Genomic DNA, 21,926 nt, shown 5'->3' with positions numbered 1-21,926 from the left:
GCAAGCTACTGCCCCTCCAGTGATTCAATGTGGAAAAGTGGAGAACTGGTTCCTCAATGGACACCTCATATGTGTTTCTCTACCCAAATAAAAGGGGCACAATAGCAGGATCCACTTCACCCCGTAATTTGGTTATATGGTTACCATTTAGTCTTGTAAATGATTTTCTGGGTTACAGGAACAGGAAACCACTAGGCTTGTCACACAGGGGAGAGCCACCGGAAGTGGAAAGAAGAGTAGTAAAATGTGACAGAGACGAAAGGGAGAAGTAGGAAGTGAGGAAGACAAACACAGAGACAGAATAAGAAAGAGGAAGGAAAAAATTGGCTGCAAATACATCACGTGAGAGAAGGATGATAGCTGCCACTACCTACCATCCTGTGACACTGAGTGTACAGACAGAGAGGAAGGAATAATTCATGGAGTGATGAAGATGGCTGAGTTGTGTGGTTGGGTATGTCTGAAAGAGGAGTGCAGGATAATAAGGTAGGGAGAAGGAAGGTGTTGCTCTTTTGCCACCTGAAAAAATCATATAAAAACGGTAACACTTACCTTGCAGTAAAATTTTGCATGTTGGTCATTCCACTGCAGTTCTATATGTACATCTTTGACCAACTTGTTTTTCTCTGAATCAGCAGCAGCTGTTGAGATGTGAAAATCTGAATCTTCAGAAACTGAACTCTCATGACTTCCTTCAGATGGTGGCTGAGATTCTTTATCCCCAGATCTGGGAACATGAATGAATTATTTATAGCATATATGACATTTTTGTGCAGCTACTACATGTATTAATTCAATATGTATACATTTCCTTACGTTAGTCAAATACCTGGGTTTATACTATGTTGAAAAAAAAATAGTTATACTCACTTCTCATATATACATACAGTATAAGTACTATATACTGTATGTATATATATATATATATATATATATATATATATATATATATATACAGGTACCCCTTAATTCACGCGAACTTTTTTCACGAGATTTCGGTTATCCACGTATTTTTCGAACAATAATTAAAACATAAAATTATAGTATTCAAATAAATAATATTAATATACAAGAGACATAAATAAAATATAAAAATGCCTACCTGCTGCCTCTGTGCATACATTGTGTGTGTGTGTGTGTGTGTGTGTGTGTGTGTGGAAGGTCGGTCTGACCACATAGTCAGTTTGAATCCGATGGTCGAACCATGCGTGACTCGCGAATCGTTATTTGTGGCTTATTTTTCTGCCTTCCAGTGATTGCTTGCCTTGTCTGCCAACCTGGGGCCTAAGCCTAGTGCTAGTGATGCATGTGGTAACACACCAAATCGGACTTGTAAAGTGATGTTGCTGACAGAGAAAGTTAAAGTGTTGGACAAACTTAAGGGAGGAATGTCGGCGACAATTCCCCGTCATTTATTTACATACCAGTTTATTTAGCAAGTACAGTACACTAGTTTTTTACTTATATGAGATATAAAATCTACCTGAAAATTAGTTATTAAAGTATTAATTAATCAGTACGTGTCAAGTGGGTTTGGTGGAGGATTAGTGCGCCTCCCTGTAAAACAATTAACTCTAAGCCCTTGGCCACCCCGTTTGGGATACATGGCGTCTGGCAATGAATGAATGAAAAAAAAGTATAATTATAGAATGACGGAATTGTCCATGTTTTGATGGTGAATTGACTTTATGGTGAATTGTCTCTGAACCGTGTGTTTGGGGTGAGTCAACTGTTCCTACAATAAAGAAGACAGAACGTAGCATACGGGAGGCAGTGAGGGCTAGTACACCAGACTGTGCTAAAGTGTCTTCACCTACACCTGTGAACTGGCTTGGAACCGGATGTTTGGGGTGAATGAGTCAACTGTTTGGACAATAAAGAAGGCAGAATGTAGCATATGGGAGGCAGTGAGAGTTTGTGCACTAGACTGCTGAAGTGTTTCCACCTACGCTTGTGCTTGTCAGGTTTCAGTGTTAAATTTCTTACATTTTTTTTGTTTTTCATACTTTATGCTAGTTTATAAGGTGTATGTAATGCATAAACAGTATTATTCAGATGTAATATACTTAGTAGACATGCATAATTATGTGCACACAAGGGCAGAATGTATTCGCGAATTTACCACATACGTGAAGGGTCTGGGAACGTAACCCTTGCGTGAATTAAGGGCTTACCTGTGAAGGGCAAGTTCGAAGGTTATTAATTTTAAATCAGCCTGCATAACATATTACAAAGTACTGTCAGCAATAATAAAGACAGGCCAGATACATTCAATCTTTGTTGTGTGCTTTAGAAATTTTTGTCAAATTCTGAATAATCTGCCTTCTTTTCAATACAGTATAAGCTTTCTACACACAGCAGTATGGGAATCAATCTGACACGCCCAAAATTACACGAATGAGGTGCTGCAGCTCAGCTGTGTTTGTAAAAAGATCTTTATTTCTCCTTACCAGTAAGTTTCTGAAATTGCTCGGTCAATATACAACATAATAACTAAATTATAACATATGAGAGTAGCCAACAAAATGAGACACCTTGAACTGCACTCATGATTCAGAACATAACACATGGCACAATAATTCAAACATGGTCCAAGAGAGAACTTAGTAGTAAATAGCTGCTAAACAGAAAAAAAAAAGTATAATAAAGATAAAAACAGTGCCACTAAGGGGAAAAACACACAATTATGTTGTCTGTTTATAAAGCACTAAACTGGCTCACTTGTAAATGTACAAAGTACATTTGCCCTTAGTGTAAAGCATGGGAAAACACAAGGAATGATATGTAAGCCACACAGTGAGTGTCAGTGGCAAGCCAGGCCATACAAACAGTAAATACTGCACAGCACATGATTCAAATCACTTCAGCTAAACTCTTGAAACTAACCATGCATTGTTGAAACTTTTGAAAATGTTCTCAGCAATATTAACAAATGAGCTACTGCATCCTCCTCCTCATCTTTTGGCTGTGTCATGACGAATCCTTCACTTTCATTGCACATGTGTACAGTATTGGACATAGAAGCAATGGTCACCTTCTGTATAATCCCCCTTGACTTTTGGCAAAGAAACATTGGGTTTTGAACTAAAAATCTTCTATGAAAAATCAATACCAATGTCATAGCTCCTAACTAGTGGAGTCTGTTAATGCATCAACATAAGAAAAGTTCTGAGTAGTGAAAAATACGAAAATTTTCAAATAAGGTGTGTTCCATGATGAAATAAGAGAATATAAAAATTATAAATCATTACAAAACTCTGTATAAGGGTGTACTGTATAAAAATACTGAAACAGAATAAAAACTGGCAAAATACTATGAAATGCAAACAAATATAAAACAATATATAGTACAGTACAATGCTTGCAGTGACAAAACAACATGCATGCCACATGTCCAGAATGGAAACAAGGAATAAATGCATGAAAAAACACAAAACTGTACTACTATGCATTGTGGAACAAGATTCTATAATGTGTTCAATGGTACAATAATGAACAGGCTTATATAATGATGGGTGAATGGAAGTAAGAAAATATTCAGGCAAAAGTACTGAAAAGAAACCCGCCAGTCTGTCTGAACCCATCCATACGTCTCTTCTTGAGATCAGACACATGTTAGAAGTTTTGATGTATGCATGCATATATCATGCTTCATAATAATAATAATAATGGCTTTACACTCCCTCTTCTGTCTTTCTTTCCTTCATTCTTTCCCTTTCCTTCGGCCTATGGGTGACTCTACACTGAGTGACAAGCAAAATGGTTTCCTGTACACCAGGAAACCATTTACTATGCTGGGTGGTAACCATATAACCAAATTATGGTGCCTGGAGGTTTAGCAGGTAATTAAGGAGTTCCGATCGGATTGAGCCTCTGTACATTTATACCCATTGGGTAGATGGGGTTTACTGCTCACGTAATGCCACTCAGGGATGAGTGAAGCTGGTCATTCTCATATTAAATGTCAGGATCAATTTGCCTAACCCTGGGCTCCTCTGCTCCTCATGAGGCAACACAGGATTGGATGTTAGAAGGACTGGATAATAATAATAATGATGATAATAAAAATAATAATAATAATATAAAAACTAAATATGTTAAGACTACTAACCTCTGAAAGGCTCCCTCTTTTTGTACATCCTTAAGTCTCTTCTTAAGAGCTGCCAGCTCCCTCTGATAGTCCTGTGAGGAGAGGGTATGGGCAATGATAGATGATGGTTCCTCCCCATACACCACCACTGGTACACTAACTTCAGGTAACAGCAGATAGTGTTCATTCCCACCAAATGGAGACTGATGGAAAATAAAATACATGTTAGAAAATATTATTCGTCACTATGCCAGTATAAGATATATGAATAAAAAATACAATTCAATACAATATTTCTACAGTTCATAAACTATGGAGGTGCAGCATACCAATTTAGACTTTCTATGACTATGTGTGACATCCCCATGGTTGTTCAATATATACTGTATATATATATATATATATATATATATATGGACATGGTGATGAGAGAAATAAAAACACGAGTAATGGAGAAAGGGATGGCATTGGTAATAAATGATGGTGGATGGAATATCTCAAATTTCTTGAATGCTGATGATGCAGTGCTACTTGCAAATACCAGACAAGACCTTGGTAGACTAGTGCAGAACTCTGTTGAAGTCTGTGAGCATCATGACTTGAGAGTAACAACAGAAGAGAGCAAAGTGATGGTTATGGAGGAAGAAGGTGGCTCCCATTAAGGAAAATGTGCAAAAGAAATGGAAAGCAGAGTGACACAAGGAAGGAGAGTAGCTGGTGCTATGAAGGCCTTGATACAAAACAGAGGTGTGAGTGTTGCATTTGCACGAGGCTTGAAGGAGTGTTAATGCCAACTTTAAAATACGGATGTGAGACTACAGTGTGGAATGAAAATGAAAAGTCAAGAATGAGGGTAGTGGAGATGGGACTGCTGAGGAATGTATATGGAGTGCAGTGAGTGGATGGGATATGAAATAATGTGATTTGAGAAAGATTTGGAGTGAGGAAGTCTGTGGACACCAGAATCGAAGACAGTGTACTGAGATGGTATGGTCATGTGGGGAGAATGGATAACAATAGTGTGGTGAAAAATGTATATCTGAAAGAATTTGAAGGAGGGAGGAGGCGAGGCAGGCCAAGGAGAAGGTGGAGGGATATGGTGAATGAGTGTGTGAGGAAGAGAGGTATGGAAGTCAGTGAGGCTACGGGACTGACATGAGATCAAGCTAGCGGGAGAATGCTGTGAGAAGAAGCGCATGATCAGGGATTTGGCACCCCTTTTAATATGACAGCATTCGGATTGTCTCTATCGGATACATTTATGTGAAGCTACAGAATGTGGTGACAGTTTTTGGCATATCAGATAGAGCCAGGGTTCTGGGGGCTTGAATGATGGGTGAATGGAAGAATGGCCCATTGAACTAGGCAAACTTGGGCTGTCTGGATGTTGCTACTCCTCACCCTGCCCTAAGGTGGGCCTGGAGGGCTGGATGATGATGATGATGATGATAACTATGCGATATTTTGTCACTCTCTGTTCACAGTAACTGGGTAGCTATTATCAAACCAACTTATGGTCTACACTCAGAATCTGCACATCACAAACCTCAACAAGTAAATTGGCAGAAGAAGACCAAAACGTAGAAATGATGCTCTTGACAGAAGTGGTGGCCAGTCGGCGTTCTGCAATGCGGTCAACATTATCCCGTGGGGAGCTTGTCTGTCCACCATCTGAGAGTGACCTTTCGTGGCTACGTCCAGGTGACTCCATGACTGGGGAGTGACCACCAACCAGCACCTCACATGAATCTGAGGCTGAAATGTAAAATTGCTGAATAGAGTATCTTCTAGTCAAACATTCTTTGTAACTACAACATGTACAGGCAAGAATAATGGTGTGTCTACTCTTCCACTGCATTTACTTCATACTTAAGGCATGTCCATCACATTTCTCCTTGATGCTTCATATCAAAGAGCATCACCTATGGACACAGAAACATACCAACCTATCCCATCTTAGGAATTTTAGCCAGCAGTGGGAAATGAGAAGCTGAAGAGGTGAAACATTAGGTGAACTTTAGTCCAAGAATTTACAGTACACTTTCAATATATTCACAAGTATCCTGGTCTGTATTCTGTTTATGTCTATGGTGAACTATTTGGAGATAATCTGATCTCGGACTGTCTTATCACAATATACCCAGGCTGGGTTACACATTCCTATATATGTGGAAGCAAAGATAATGAAGTGGAGGTGTAACACTGCACCCATTTTCACTTACAGTTGCTCAGGATTCATTCTAACACTGCTTTGAGTCAGATTTTTTTTTCATACATACATATATATATATATATATATAACCCACTCATCATAAGCTATAAGCAGTTGCACCACTTGAAAATATTTCCCTTAAATACCCAGTAGCACTGTGCTTGCACATATCCTACACATTAAGCAAGGATTGCCATTAATGAATTATTACATAAGAATACTACAACAAACAAAAATTTCAAAGACAATCCCCTACCATAATCATGAACCCTTTTCATGGTGTACCTTGACGACGGTGACTTGCTGCAATCTCTGACAACTGTGGTGTCATGACTGCTTGTAGCCCTCCACCCACATCAACCTCCTGGTCTGAGCCTGGCACCATTTCACTGGATGCTGATGACAGTGACACAACACTTGTTCCTACATGTTAAAAACCGAAAATTAAAATCACTGACACAATTGCAAACATATAAATTCATTTTTAATCTGAACTTTAAGATAAGCCCTAAAAGCACTTCATATATACAATATCATCTTACTATATTTAACCTAGTAAAGATGATTATGATAAATACAGCTACATTTACTTGTGTGGATAAAAGGACTTTAAACAAGTATTAACAATCCTATCTCAGAGTCAACAGCAATGACTAGTGGTAATATCACACCACTCCATAACCTCTGTCTCCTAACTTGGTGTTGGTACTGGTAATTCAACTATTATTCTAGATGATCACCAATTATATCCCTAATGAGCATTTACAAGAGTTTACATACAGTACTACAGATGTTATACTTATGGGTTAATAATTACCAATTAAATTATGGTTTCCTTTTTTAAATACGGTGTAAACATTTCCTAATTACCAATATTCTGGGACTACAGTTTCACACAGCAATACATTATGGAACTATAGAAGTGGTTAGATGTTTTGTTATTAAAAACTGTTTAAGAATTCTAGGGTACAACTAGTCAGGTCTGAAGCTCTTCTTGTTCATCTTACTCAAGTGTTTAATCATTTTGTTTTCTAAGACACTAAGGCCAGGAAGCTGATCATGACAATTAATGGGGCAATGGTGCTATCTTTGATTTTCCAATGTAAAAACTGAGTTGAAGAAAGTAATGTACTCAAAGATGAAACTATTTTGTTATCAGCAGATGTTTACTTTCACTTCCTCTGGTCATGAGTCTATTCTCACCTTTTCAGTCTTCTACTGATTTTATAAACAGAATATTTAGAGTTCTTGAAGCTTTCTTGTGTTATGATGACTTCAGTCTTGATCACTGTACTGTATTACTGAAATTTCTTGTCTTGCCACTCCGGACTCCAAGTGGGATTGAATATGGACTTTTTATTTCTTTCACTACCAGATGTAGTTCAATTACCTGTAGTCTTACTGGTCATGTTAATATAGTCCTTAGGTGAACAGGCAGTCAATAACCAGTCACTCACGTAAACCTAAATGGTCAAGTCACCCTGACCCAAGGATTTAGCCACTACCTTGGCACTTTCATAAAAACTCAAGGATTGATGTTCCTCCTGAGGGGCATGATTCAATTATATGCTTTTGCTTTGACTTTTAATATGAACAACTGGAAGTGCAAGTGAAACAAGATACTCTAGATTGGATTCAGTGGAGTTACTGTTGCCAGCCACCATCCTTTTTTAAGGAGCAGGTCAGATATGACTATGTGTGACCATCTTGAAGTACTGGCAGGGTGAGATTATGCATACCTGAAAGGCCGAGAATCAGTCTCTTCTTAGTATATTTTTATTGTCTTCTGGGTGGAGGATGGAGATGACAACATGCCCATCTAAGGTGGTTTCCATCAAAACATCCCTCCTGCTTTTTTTCTTTTTTTTTTCTTCAAAGGAGGGGGTAAAGAGCAAAGTAACTACTAAGGATCTTCCATGACCCAGCTTCTGATGCCATGACCAGTGCTGTCTTTTTTTTTTTTTTTTAAATCAGTTTATAATCCCACTTGTCTTATTTTCACCACATGCCATCCCTTCATCTGTCATACGATGCAGACATTTTGATGACTGAAAGCCTTGGTGTTATTGTTTTCTATGGCATTTGAGATCACCTTCCTTCTGGGTACCTATCACCTTGTACTTTGAAGTATGGCTCAGTGAGGATGAGCTAGTGCGTACCAGATCCCCTGAAAGTACTACAGCCAATATGGCTGCTAGGTGTTTATCCCTTTAGAAGAAAAATCATGTATCCTTAAGGAGGAAACCTTATCCACCTCACCACTGAGTCTTCCACGCACACACGAAGCATCCTGCCAGTCAGATAACATAGTATCCCAGCTAGGTTAAGGCGATCCCTCCCCTGTCTCCGCCTACTGTGCTGTGTCCCTGCCTTGCTTCTTAGGACACCCCTCTAAATTCAGCAAAGTCTTAGGGAAGGGCATGTCTTTCACTTCTACAGAACCAGCTCTACTGGACGTATGTGCTCAGCCTGAACATCAGTGAGGTGGCTCCATTTATGATAAGCTTGAGAGTTAATGATGTCACTACCGCCATGAACAACAAGCTCTCCATACCCTCCATCTTGGTTTTCCGAGGATATGGACACTGGGTTTCCTGTGATGCTTTATACACTCTGACTCATTCACACACAGGTCATCAAATCAGTTACCATCCTCACCTCGTAAGACAGAAAGACCAAGCATTCCCAACTCCCCTAAACTCCACAGATAACCACCAAATATCCCTGCCGGAAGGTTCCCATCACAAGGCTTCCTCGGAATCAGGAACATAACTCTTCTAAGACAGCCAAGACCTACAGGCCCTAAGGAAAGTCCCAACCACATGTGCACTAAGGCACTCTGGGTTAACAACTTCACAGCATGATACTTGCTCTCTGCTTAAAGTTTATTATGGGACAAGCTAAAATACCTCAATGAATACCATACTTTCAACCATGTTACATATACCATACAATGCTATACATGTCATTTATTTTGTAAAGTTGAGGTCATCTACTAGAAAAACTGTTGCCTTTTCAAAGCAGACAGACACATGGGACACATTAACAGCTACATAGATTTTGCTATAAAATGATTTCTTGGTTGATATCCTCTTTCTATGGACAACTACAGCCTCTCCATTTACTTGCAGATGCAACATAAGACAGATCAGTGCAACAAGTACAGAGATCTACAACAGCCAATATCAAACAAACAAATACAAAAGATAAACCTAACCCCTCGAATCTAGTGACATAATATAATACTGATTTATTCTTCCTACTTTTAGATGATTTCTTTACATTAGGAAAGACCATATATAGAGAAAGGGTCAACAGATGCTGTACCTAACCCTTTAGCTTGAAAAGCCCCCCCCCCCATTAAAATTAATGACAGCCTGTAGGTGGCAACAATAAAAAATATATCATGGGATGAAAGGGTGTAGACAAATCTTGCACTGATACAGATTTCTATGATTTCTTTCAAGAAGCAATCAAGACACATATATACCTAACATGTATATCCAGTTCTTTCAAATAAAGTACATGCCTAAAAGAAATAACCACAGTACTAAGCCTATATCATACTTAAGGTGGAATTTTACTGGCATTGGCAAGCAACTGGGATCCATTTAGTAAAAGCTGTGCATGTTCATAAAATAATACCTACCAATACTATAGTGCATCCATGAAATACTGTAATATAGTGCATCTCCAAACCAACAGTTTAGTGCAAATGAACCCATATTACAGTGCGTATGAACGTATATCAGAGTGACCTGAGCACATATTACACTGCATTTCTGACTCAATTATGATGTATCTTTGAACTTATACTTGAGTGCATCTTTGAATCAATATTAAAATGATATTTAAAGCATGCACTTTCAATATAGAACTCCACGGATGCACGTATCATGAAAAAAGCTCCTTACATTTTCATTTGAATCTATGAAATCAGTTCATCAACATGTGTAAGGATACAGACCCAAGACTCAATCTGGAAGGCTTAAAAAAACACCTTTATCAAAACTCACTCCCATCATTCCAAGCCCCTCTCCTTCAAACACTCCTCTAATCCATCTTTCCACCTCATTAATAGTCTTGTCCTTATCATTCTCTAACAAGATTAATTTCTGTAAACTCTCACCATACAATAAGACGTTCATTAAGGTACTTTCTTCTCAATGAAACTATACAACCAACTAGCAGAAAGGACAAAATATATCATCATCATCTCTGTCACTTTGCTTCCTCCTGGGAACAACCCTGACAAGAGATGGTCATGACAGAACTGCCTCTTAGATATACTAACAAAAAAGCATTACAGGTTACACAGTTGTGAATGAGGCCTTCAACACTTTTGATGCAATATGTTTCTCACACAATAATCAGATGGAATAATGTGTAATAAACTTTTGGTCAATACATTAATCATGATGACTTAATTACATGTATTATGAAGTGCTGGGTTTCTCTAGAGGTGAATAAAATCATCAGACATGCTGGAATAATATGCTGAAAGGTAAGTTTACTGCTGTCAATGGCTTAAAATATGGTTTGTTGTTTTTTATCAAACCCAGTCTGTCTGGCTGAGCAGACCCATCAAATACAGGCAAGCAACCACACATTCAGGGCTGTCCCATGCAATGGAATGATGTTCTTTTGTGGTTGACAGCACCTCATCAGAGGTGCTCTCTCTCTCTCTCTGTATATATATATATATATACACTGTATACAGTATCTCTCTCTCTCTCTCTAAAACAGCAACATCAGGCACAGATTTAAAAGACCATTCTGTAGCCCAGTCATCCTCTGTGCCATATTCCTTTACATATCATTCTGGCACTAATACCCACCATCCATACTGACTACATGCTACAACTGTCTCATTCAAGAGTATAGTTATCATACAGAACATGTTAGTGGAGAGGAGTTTTTAGGACATATCAATGGGTTTTGTGGCAGAGTAATGTCCATTTCTTTTTAATTCACAAAATCAAACTAGTTTTTGTATCTGTTTGGGACATCCTCTGAGCAACAGATCACTTCTACAACCACCTGACTATATCATGAATCTATCAAGATATATAAGGAATTCAGTAAGTGTACACTCAGCAAAGTAGAACTAGACATAATATATGCTGATATAAGGTAGGTATTTGAGGTAGTTTAGGCACATGGAATACTTGGAGACTGGGAAGCTGAAAATGACTGTTTACAGAAGTGGAGGTGAGGGAAAATGAACACACCAAAAATGTGCTGGAAGATGAAGCTGAGGGGTAACAGAGGAAGCAACATGAGAGAGGAGTGATGAATGGCAACAAGGAGGCTTGGAAGCATTTTAAACCTCTCATGGCCAGGAAAACTCTAGCAGTCTATTCCAAGTGGCGCCTAATGACTTCGTTAAGCTTAAAGTGAGTAGCACGAGCCTAAATGCATTCCTACTCCTAGCATTAACTCCTTCATGGTCAGGACAACTCTAGTATTCTATTCCAGCTAATGCCAAATGGTTTTATTCAGCTTAGAGTGAGTCACAGGCATCTGTGTGCTCACCACAACCCCTTTACAACGAACTCTGCAACTGAGCACTGGATGGATGGACAGATACAAATTGCTGTTAATGCTTTGTGGCCCCAAGTTCATCTGGGTATGAACCTAGTGAACTATATGCTGAAGCTACCTTTCTCCTGCAGTCCAGCCCCTTTAACCCCTGCCAGGCTGATTCTTTGTAAGGCATTTACCTCCCCAAAGGCACTGCTTTATAACCAATGTATATTGTACCTCATATGAGGCTTGCAGACTGACCTGTTGAGACCTTCATTGAGCATCAAATGAGGTCTGCAGCTCAGTAAGGGTTATAGGGATAGGTAGGAGGCTGATGAATGTTTGTATGACCAGGCTGGAGCTAACCGATTATATCGGTGCCAATGTGTAAAGGCAACCCTCTCCAGCAAGCATTACATGTTCTGTATGGTGTACCATCTCACCTAACCAGACATCCAGTAACTAGTTTCTTAATTATTAACAGCCACTTCCATTCATTATTTGTTGCTATTTGTTATTGCTGTAAAAAAAAAAAAAAAAAAAAAAAAAAAAAAAAAAAAAAATCTGGGAACATCAGACACTTCCATTACAATGTCCACAGCTCCAGAGGTTGAAAGCTAAAAATTATAATAACAGTATGACTGATTTGTGACACTAATTATATGTACCTTGTTGTACATAACTTTTTTTTTTTTTTCAACATCATTGTGGTTTTTGTAACTTCTGTATACCTCTATACAATAGTAAACCTGATATGAATCCTGTAAATAATCTTCCTGCATACCAAACAAGCATCTTTGCTCTGGGAATACTGCAAACCAACAAGCACACTTTCCTGATTCCAAACCACTCTGTATCTATCCTGCTTGAAGCCTTTTGTTAAGGAGAATAACCCTTTAGCCTTCACTGGATGCATGAAGCTGAATTACTCACAATACTACAGGGCAATTTTGTTCACTTGAAGGAAATTTTAGTTGTCAAAGAGCTGAAAAATGCATTAATTAATCTTTGGAATCCATAAATTTTCCTTACTTAACTCAAACGGTCTGGTTTTAGCCTGAATAACATACCCAATACATCCATGATACATAATGGGTTAACAGTCTTCTCACAACTCGAGTCTAGCCATGCAGCCAATCCCTTCACCCTCTCTTTTTTGTTGTTGTTTTTGTTTTTGACCAACCCTACTCAGTCTGACCAAGCAGATCCATCAACCACAGGCATGCAACTGCCACTGCACGGCCATCCTGTGTAGTGGACTGATGATCCCTTGCAGATGACAGTATTTCACAGCAAGGCATTGGGGAAACTGTGGAAATCTGGTTCCTGGATGGATGTTACATTTGTCTTTCCACCCAGTTAACAGGGGCACCACAGCTGGCTCCACAACACCCCAAGATCTGGCTATATGGTTACCACTAAGTGTTGTAAATGGTTCCCTGGGCTACAGGAAACCTTAGACTATTAGACTTGCCACTCACTGTTGAGCAACTTGAAACAGAAAGAAGAGTCATAAAGAGGGTCAGAAAGGAAAGGGAAAAGAAGTAGGAAGACAGGAAGGCAAACAAAGATGCAGGATGATAAAGGTGAAGGAAGAATGCACTACATCCAGTGTGTGGATGGTGGTTGCCACCACCTACCACTACCCTGCCCTTGGTAAAAAGGGAAAGCAAACTGCTCCCAAGCACACTGTTACAAAGATGGCAAAAAGAATGTCATTATCATCATTATCATTATCAATTTCATCACTCATCACTGTCACCATAATCATTACCATCACCAACACCACTATCACAATCATCATCATCATCATCATCTCATCCCCTGGCAACCCCCCACAGAGGATGGCCAAGACAGATCTATCGCCCAGCTACATTCTCTTTCCATGCTTTGGTCATTCTCTGTCTCATCCTTTTCCTCTTCCTTCTCTTTCATCGGTGTACTGTTCCACTCTGTTCTTCACCACAACCCCTATTTTACATTACAGCCAATCACTGCTAAACACATCCTTTTATTCCATGTATAACTGCATCCTATAACTGAAAGTGTTAAACATTTGTTTGTACTTAAATTTTGGGGAGCCTCATTTTTTTTTTTTTTCTGAAATACAAATCATATTCTATGTAAAACATGACTTAACAATAAAAGCATCTTGATACTGTCCGTATGAAAGCCACATAAAACAGTCAAACATCATCATGGAGTATGTTAAAATCAAAATTCCACAGCAACTTATCATAGCTGTCACTCAACCACAGAAACTACAGTAAAAGAGCCTAAGTTACTTTAAAGTGTATGACTTTAAACAATGTGGAAGTTATTGCTTTAAATATAGAAAGAGAATATTAATTAACCACTGAGGCATTAGATATCATTTATTTCACTCATCACCTAATCCTATGTTGCCCCATGAGGAGCGTAAAAGCCCGGGGCTAGGTAAGGTGAGAGCAACCAGCCTACTCATCTCTGAGTGCCATTACGTGAGCAATAAACCCCAACCACCCCTTGGATATAAACCTGCACCAGCTCAATCTGATTGGAGCTCCTTTATTACGTAGTAAAACACAAAATCATTTAAACTGATCAGCCTAAGACATTAACAGAAAGTTAAAGAATACTGGGTAGTTATCTTTTTTCATTTTCAAAATAAGCAAGGGCTATTTATGCAAACTTACTATTGCACAGCAATTATTTTTATCATTATCACTATTTTATAAGAAAACAGAATATCACTAGAAAAAATATTTAAGAGTAGAAAGCATTAAACTGTAAACACAGTACACCCTTGATATAACGTAATAATTAGTACCAAACCCTTGACATTACAGCAGGTAGTTCATTAAAGCTGAACACCATGCTGTTCGATAATTTCCCAGGTGTTGTGGCTTTTCCCAAACAAAGATCATCAAATACAGAGCATCGATCAGTCGTACAGTCGTACACAGTAACATACAACTTGGTCTAAATGGCTCTTTCTCTCAACAAATGCTCTGTTTATGGCTCCTCTCATGATGCTGGTCACCCAAAGACTGATGCAGCATTCTGTGGCACGCGGAGGGGCGTGGGTGTGGGTGGGTGTGTGCTCATGTGTGTGTGTGTGCAGCGATGCCACACTGGTCAATTTTTCCCGCTTGTCCATTCTTTTGCTCAACAAAATTCGCTAAATGAACATAACGCTCAGCCAGCTCAAGGTAGTCGTTAAAAGTGAAATTCATTAAAAGACGGTTCCATATATCGAGGGTTTACTGTGTAACAGATAATGATTCTGAGCATTACTACTTAGCTATAACTAAGTTTGATCTTCTAGAAGCATCAGGAATACTGTGAACGGTACAAAGATTTAACTGCATGAACTTATACAGTTACAAAAGGTTTGTGTCACAAAAACTGAACAAGAAACTATACCAACCTCTGTCCAGTATTGTGCAGTAATTGTATCATACTCAAGGAGTCTAAGAATAACTAATAAACTATAATTATACACCAGCTGTTCTAGAAATACCAGGAATATATGGTACTATACTGTAATATCTTTATCATTCAATTATCTCATTAATGCAAAAATCACTTAACTATATGTACTGTATCTTAACCTTTATATACTCTATGGATGCTCCGTTATTTTACTCTGGCTACCACAAGACAAAGTTCTTCAACTGAATGGAATTCTACTAGTCAAATGATGAAAAACTATCTCAGTTAACTACTGACTTATCAGACATTCCATCAGAAAAATAAATTGGTCTTGCTTCAGCTAAAGTAAAATATCAAAGAGCACAGCCATGGCAGCGAAAAAAAAAAAAAAAAACGGGAAACAAACACTACAGACAATGACACTAGCTTCTGCATACCAGGCACATTCCAAACTACAAACATGTGAAAATGATACATAAATACAAAAATAAATAATGATAATGAAACCAACTTCACTAAAACCCATCTAATAATCCGAGTGTTAGATTTTAGCAATTGACAAGTAACCCCTGCAATAGTAAGAGGTTTCTTTACATTATAATCTTGATAATATCACTATTACTGTACTGTACAGTATTTAGCTTTGATGATATCTCATACAAAATGGATTACAAATAATCTCTATCAACCCTTTCAGTGCAATGGTTTCTCTTTCTATAATATTCTTATTACAGTACCATCAGACTACAGAGACCTCTCACAATGAAGGGGTTTAAGAGAAAGTGGGTTGAGATTTGTAATCAAAGCAAAGAGCAAGTGTTAGTAAAGTAGTTATCACTCTCATGGTTGCATCTCCTCTATTAATTTACTCCAGTTAAAGTCAGATTTTACTCAGCTGAGTATGTCACACAATACCAAAAGTGTTAAAACTGTTACTATTAAGCCTCTCATAGTTGGGACAACTCTAGTATTCTCTTTCCACAGATGATGTGCATCAGTTGACAGTGAGTCACACGATCCTGAGAGTGTCAACTGATAAATGGTGCAGATGGTAAGTATGTGGTGAGAAGATGTGAGCTATGAGGTGAAGGGCTCAGTTAAGGGTAAAGCAAGAAGCAAATAGGGAGAAGTATACCTGGGTTGGGTAGAAGGTGTGTGGTGGCTGTGAGGGCGGCCAGTGACTGTAGTAAGCGGTCCCTCTCCTCCACTAGGCACTCAGTAGTTGGCGTCACATACTCTATTCCTAGCTTCTTTTGTGCATCTAGGAAAAATGCAATGGCTGAAATATCCTGCCTCCTCATTCAGTGCACTGGAAGCTGCTGCCCACAACGTGAGACTCTCAATCATTTACATTGTTTCATACAATGTACCCATTAACAGAATAACAAAAAAGAGAGGACTGTACCAAGCTACAACTGAATCAAGAAGTAAGTAACACGTACAGTATGGTGCAAGCAAGGTACTGTATAGCAGGACAAATCTCAATAACAAAAAAAATCTGTTCCACACAAAAATTAATAAAAATAAAAGCTATGATGTTTAAATTCTTGTAAGCTACACTACTAACACACATAACCAAAAGCATTTATCTGTGAGAATAAAGACCTTAATACAAAAGCAGTGTTGAAAAGCAAATCCCTTGCATGCTGCAATGCATACCCATGCCATACAGAGGATTAAAAAATGCACCTCAAAAATTATTCTGACAAAATACTGTAGTTCATGCACTGTGTGTGCATATGTTGTGCATGTGTGTTTGAGCCTAATTCTATAAAGGAAAGAATAGTATACAGCAATTTCTAAGCAGTACTTCATACCTGACTGAATTCTAATATGGCAGATGCTTTCCTTCAGAAATTTAATGGCATGATCTCATTATTCCATCTGCTTATTATCATATATACTACAGGTATCCTGTCTCTATGACAAAGACCCTGAAAGTCTGCAAAATTGTTGTACATATAGGTACCGTAAAACATACTGTATCTTTGTAATTATGACAATCTTCAAGCTGAAAGTAAGTCAGCTCATCTTCAAGCCAATAAATACAATGAAATTCAACAGTACAACACCCTCATGAACTGCTCTAGCTGAACAAACCTGTAGCAGAGAAACCATAGACTGATTCCACTGGGATGAGAAACTGTAGACTGATTCCCTGGGATGAAACACAGGCCAGCACATGTTGTGAAGTCTCAGTTGTGTGAATGCCAGATAATGGGACAAAATGTACTATGTAGTGTGACGCATAGATTTATATTGTAGCGTACATATAAATGTGTTTACTGTGTTACGAAATCAGTCTACATGAGTATAAGAACGCGTATTGTACACAGCATAGTCTACGGCCAAATAAGTTATGTCTAAACCTTCTGCTGGCTGTCAAGTTTTATATTTATATACAAAAGAAAAAACATACAAGAGGATGGGCAACAATTATCACATGCAACTCCATTCATACTTCATCCACCAATTCTATTCATCTGCTACTTCTACTTACATTTCCCACATTCTCACACATTCACTTACGATATCAAATGAACTTGGTCTTCCACATCTCTTTCCACTCTTAAATTCTTTCAAATATGCCCTTTTCTCCACTGCTGTAATGGGGGAATCATGTAGCCACTACGTATTCTTACTTTATCATATCAGCCACACTATCAGACCAAGAAAATATACCTGGCAATATGTATGCATTCTGTTTATGGAACTTCTTTTTAATATGCTTCATATTACTTTAATTGTATTTACTGTCAAACTGGCATAAGACTGCACCTCAGTGCCGAACATTACATTAAACTATTCCAGTTATTCATCTTCATCATCCAATCCTACGTTGCCCCACGAGAAGTGTAGGAGCCCGGGGCTTGGCAAGTTGGTCCTGACATTTAAGACGAGAGTGACCAGCCTCACTCATCCCTGACTGACATTAAGTGAGCAATAAACCCCAACCACCCCTTGGATGTAAACCTTCACCGGCTCAATCAGACTGGAGCGCCATAATTACCCAATAAACCACCAGGCGCCAAAATTTGGTTGTATGGTTGCCATCCAGCATAGTAAATGGTTTCCTGGTGTACAGGAAACCATTTGGCTGGTCACTCAGTATTAGTCACCCACAGGCAGAAGGAAGAGGAGAGCATGAAGGAAAGAAAGACAGAAGAGGGAGTGTAAAGTCACCCGTAGGCAGAAGGACGAGGAAAGAATGAAGGAAAGAAAGACAGAAGAGGATGGAAGGAAAGAAGGACGGAGGAGAGGAAAGAGCAGACACCCAAGAGCAGCACTACATCGAGTGAGTGGATGGTGGGCCAACAACCATATTACAAATTGTATATACACTGGTCCCTTGCATAGTGTGGGTAACTCATGCTGCCAGGTTAGCATGTTACTAAAAAATGTACAAATGAATTATTGGAAAACCATTATAAAAGTCTAACTGCTTCTGGCCACTCTGCCATCACCTTTTTTTTCCCTTCTACCTCTTTTTTTTTTTTTTTTTTTTTTTTTTTTTAATGCAAGGAAGAAGAAACCAAATGCCAGGAGCTTGCAAACTGTTCCTTCCAAGAAAAAAACATAAACAATTCAAAAGTGGGCCAATTTCATAATCCGTTCATTTCGAGATGCCCGGACACACTGCGTTGGAAAGACTAGAGATCATAGGAAGTAGGAAATAAAGACAGAGGGAAACAGTTCCAGGGTTGACCTGTTGCATAAATGAAGGACTGGGAGTAATGGTTAACTCTTGTATTCGAGAGCTGGACAGGAGAGGGATGAGAGTTTGTTGCCAGACAGGAGCTACGCGTCCATCGTAGAGGTGGAGAGATGCAAGTAGACAGTTCAGAGAAGCAATGACTATTGAAAAAGTGATAGAAAAGAGATAAAGATGCAACAGTGCGGCGAAGAGACAGAGGATGAAGGGAGCCTGTAAGAGGAGGAGAATTAATGAGATGAAAAGCCTTTGACTCCACCCTACTGAGGGGACTAAAAGGTACCCTAAACACCTTACCAACACTGTATATATTAAACAATGTACTGCACTGTCCCCCCCCTCACACACACATGCATGCATGCACGCACGCACGTACACATGCACGCATGCACTCAAACACGCACGCATGATGCACGCATGCACACACACACACACACAAACACACACACACCTGCTTGTCTGCTTTGCTTCAGTGCATGTCCTAGTTCCCAACATGTGTTGTTCCAACATACATATTTTGACATAAAACCTCTCTCTCTCTCTCTCTCTCTCTCTCTCTCTCTCTCTCACACACACACACACACACACACACACACACACACACATAAAACAAAAACACACACAAAAATCTATAATATATAGTACATTCATAAAGAACAAACACAAAATACACACAAAGCATACACAACAATCATACCATATACAAAACACACAGGAGAAGAATACATCTACCTAGACTGACATCATGCTTGGCTCAAACCACGCTACTCACAATTAGACTATAATTCACAAGAGGGTCACAGTTTTACTTCCTGTGGTACTGGAATCCACACTACAAAATTATGCATTACATGAGTGACTTGGGTAGTATGACAGCTGTTTATATGATTTCCAACCAACACATACTATACACTGTTAAACAGTGCCTGATCTTCACCACAACGTGAATTATAAGCACTGCACTACTCCCTTCACACATTGTACAGTAATATTGCAATAAGCACAGGGCTGATATTTGTAACCTAGCTTATATTCTGGAACCAATTTACATTACCTACAAAGGCTATATTACTTTCACACAAACACATAAAAGCAAAGACAAAGCCCTCATTGCAATGCTGTTTCGCACAACACTACCCCCACAAGTCCCACACTTATCTTATGCACTTTGTTTTCAGACCACAACCACCACAGGGAATCCTTGGACATAACTTCAACAATGGATTTCTGGAAATGCCTGGCTGACTGACCAGATTACTGCAGTTCTCATGTTCCTGTCTGAATGAACAAGGGACAACAACAACAAAATGGACAATTAGGGACAATAGCTGGACTACTATTCAACTGCATCTAATTCAGATTTAGGACATGTTTGTCACCGCCTTCCCTGATGTATATCAAAGAGCATCATCTGTGGGCAGAGATACATACCAGGCCTCTCTTAGTTTAGAAATGCTGGCTAGCAGAGGAAAGTGTGGAGCAGAGGAGGTAGTATCCTAAGCAAATTTTAGTCTCCAACTCTACCTTGAGCTATTACAATACCTGATGACACAAAATAATTCTTTCCTCCTCTTCATTCCTCAACATTCCTTCCATGAGTGATCACAGTTGACCAATTATCTACTTTACATTGCCATTTTTACCTCACACAGTGCATCCCTTTATATCCTTCCCTCTTAAATACATACAAGATTTCTTTTTCCTTTGCTATTCATGCATGTTCCATATTCTATACAACTATATAAGGCTCCTAGCTCTACAGAAGCCAAGTTCTGAACCTTCTGAATCCATTTTTCAGTACCCTAAGGAAGTTTAAATCTCAAACACACAACTCCTCTCCTTGTACCATAATTTATATAATTTTTTGTAACCTTCTAGGACATATGAAACACTAAGAAGAAGTGTTCTTTCTCCATACTGTCAGTGATAAATTAAAACTTACTTTTTCTCATCCTTTGTAGCTAAAACCTGTGTTCCCATCTGCCAATACCAAACTGCATTTCAAAGTAGGAGTAATGATAATAATAAAAATAATAATAATAATAATAATAATAATAATAATAATCCATCTATCCATCCATCATCCAATCCTATGTTGCCCTATGAGGAACGTAAGAGCCCAGGGCTAGGCAAGTTGGTCCTGACATTTAAGATGAGGATGACCAGCCTCACTCATCCCTGAGTGGCATTACATGAGCAATAACCCAACCACCTCTTGGATATCCATCCATCCATCCATCATCCAATCCTGCATTGCCCCATGAGGAGCGTAGGAGCCTGGGGCTAGGCAGCTGGTCCTGACATTTAAGATAAGAGTGAACCCTTTGGATAAAAACAATAATAATAATAATTATTTATTATTATTATTATTATATAAATAACTGTTACCTCACATCACATTACTAAAAGAGGTGGGTATGCTCTGCAATCAGGATAATTTTACAGCAAAAGGAGGAAAAACATTAATACAGTTCCTTGTGATATGGGTGACCCATTTCTTCACTCATTTCTGAAACTTTCTATATTCTGAGGGCTTACCTCCACAAAATGCAACTTGAAAATATTAACTGAACTAGAATGCAAATCTAAAATAAGCCAAACCTTAATAATATACAGTATATATACTATGCACAATAGCTCAAGAGAATTACAGGCACAATACACTATACTGTTGTAAAAAATGGCTGGTAATATGTATTATCATTATGGGTTTGCTGATCCATCCAACCATCCATCATCCAATCTCATGTCACCTCATGAGAAGCGTAGAAACCCGGGGCTAGGCAAGTTGGTCCTGACATTTAAGATGAGAGTGACCAGCCTCACTCATCCCTGAGTGGCATTAAGTGAGCAATAAATCCCAACCACCCCTTGGATATAAACCTACACAGGCTCAATCTGATTCAAGCGCCTTAACCCATTAACTGCGCATGGTGGTTTTTTGGAGGTGTCCGTGGTGCACAGACATAAGG

The 21,926-nt window shown here is 38.7% G+C and overlaps 1 protein-coding gene across 1 annotated transcript in view; it reads right to left on the bottom strand.

The window, feature by feature from the left end:
- Positions 1 to 21,926, bottom strand: part of fab1 (1-phosphatidylinositol 3-phosphate 5-kinase fab1) — a 72,994-nt gene that overhangs the window by 9,779 nt on the left and 41,289 nt on the right. Inside the window, exons 24-28 of the mRNA XM_080273757.1 lie at positions 16,378 to 16,503; positions 6,588 to 6,725; positions 5,637 to 5,845; positions 4,112 to 4,293; positions 553 to 727 (exon numbers count right to left, since the gene is read on the bottom strand). Of these exons, the coding sequence (XP_080129883.1) occupies positions 553 to 727; positions 4,112 to 4,293; positions 5,637 to 5,845; positions 6,588 to 6,725; positions 16,378 to 16,503 (830 nt within the window). The remainder of the gene's footprint in view (positions 1 to 552; positions 728 to 4,111; positions 4,294 to 5,636; positions 5,846 to 6,587; positions 6,726 to 16,377; positions 16,504 to 21,926) is intronic.

This window comes from Coenobita brevimanus, chromosome 55, assembly GCF_032717465.1.
Source record: "Coenobita brevimanus isolate Jiangsu-jjx chromosome 55, ASM3271746v2, whole genome shotgun sequence".
In the NCBI taxonomy this organism is placed as follows: Eukaryota; Metazoa; Arthropoda; class Malacostraca; order Decapoda; family Coenobitidae; genus Coenobita; species Coenobita brevimanus.
The sequence above is the reverse complement of the archived record's forward strand: the minus strand, read 5'-3'. Positions and strand labels throughout refer to the sequence as shown.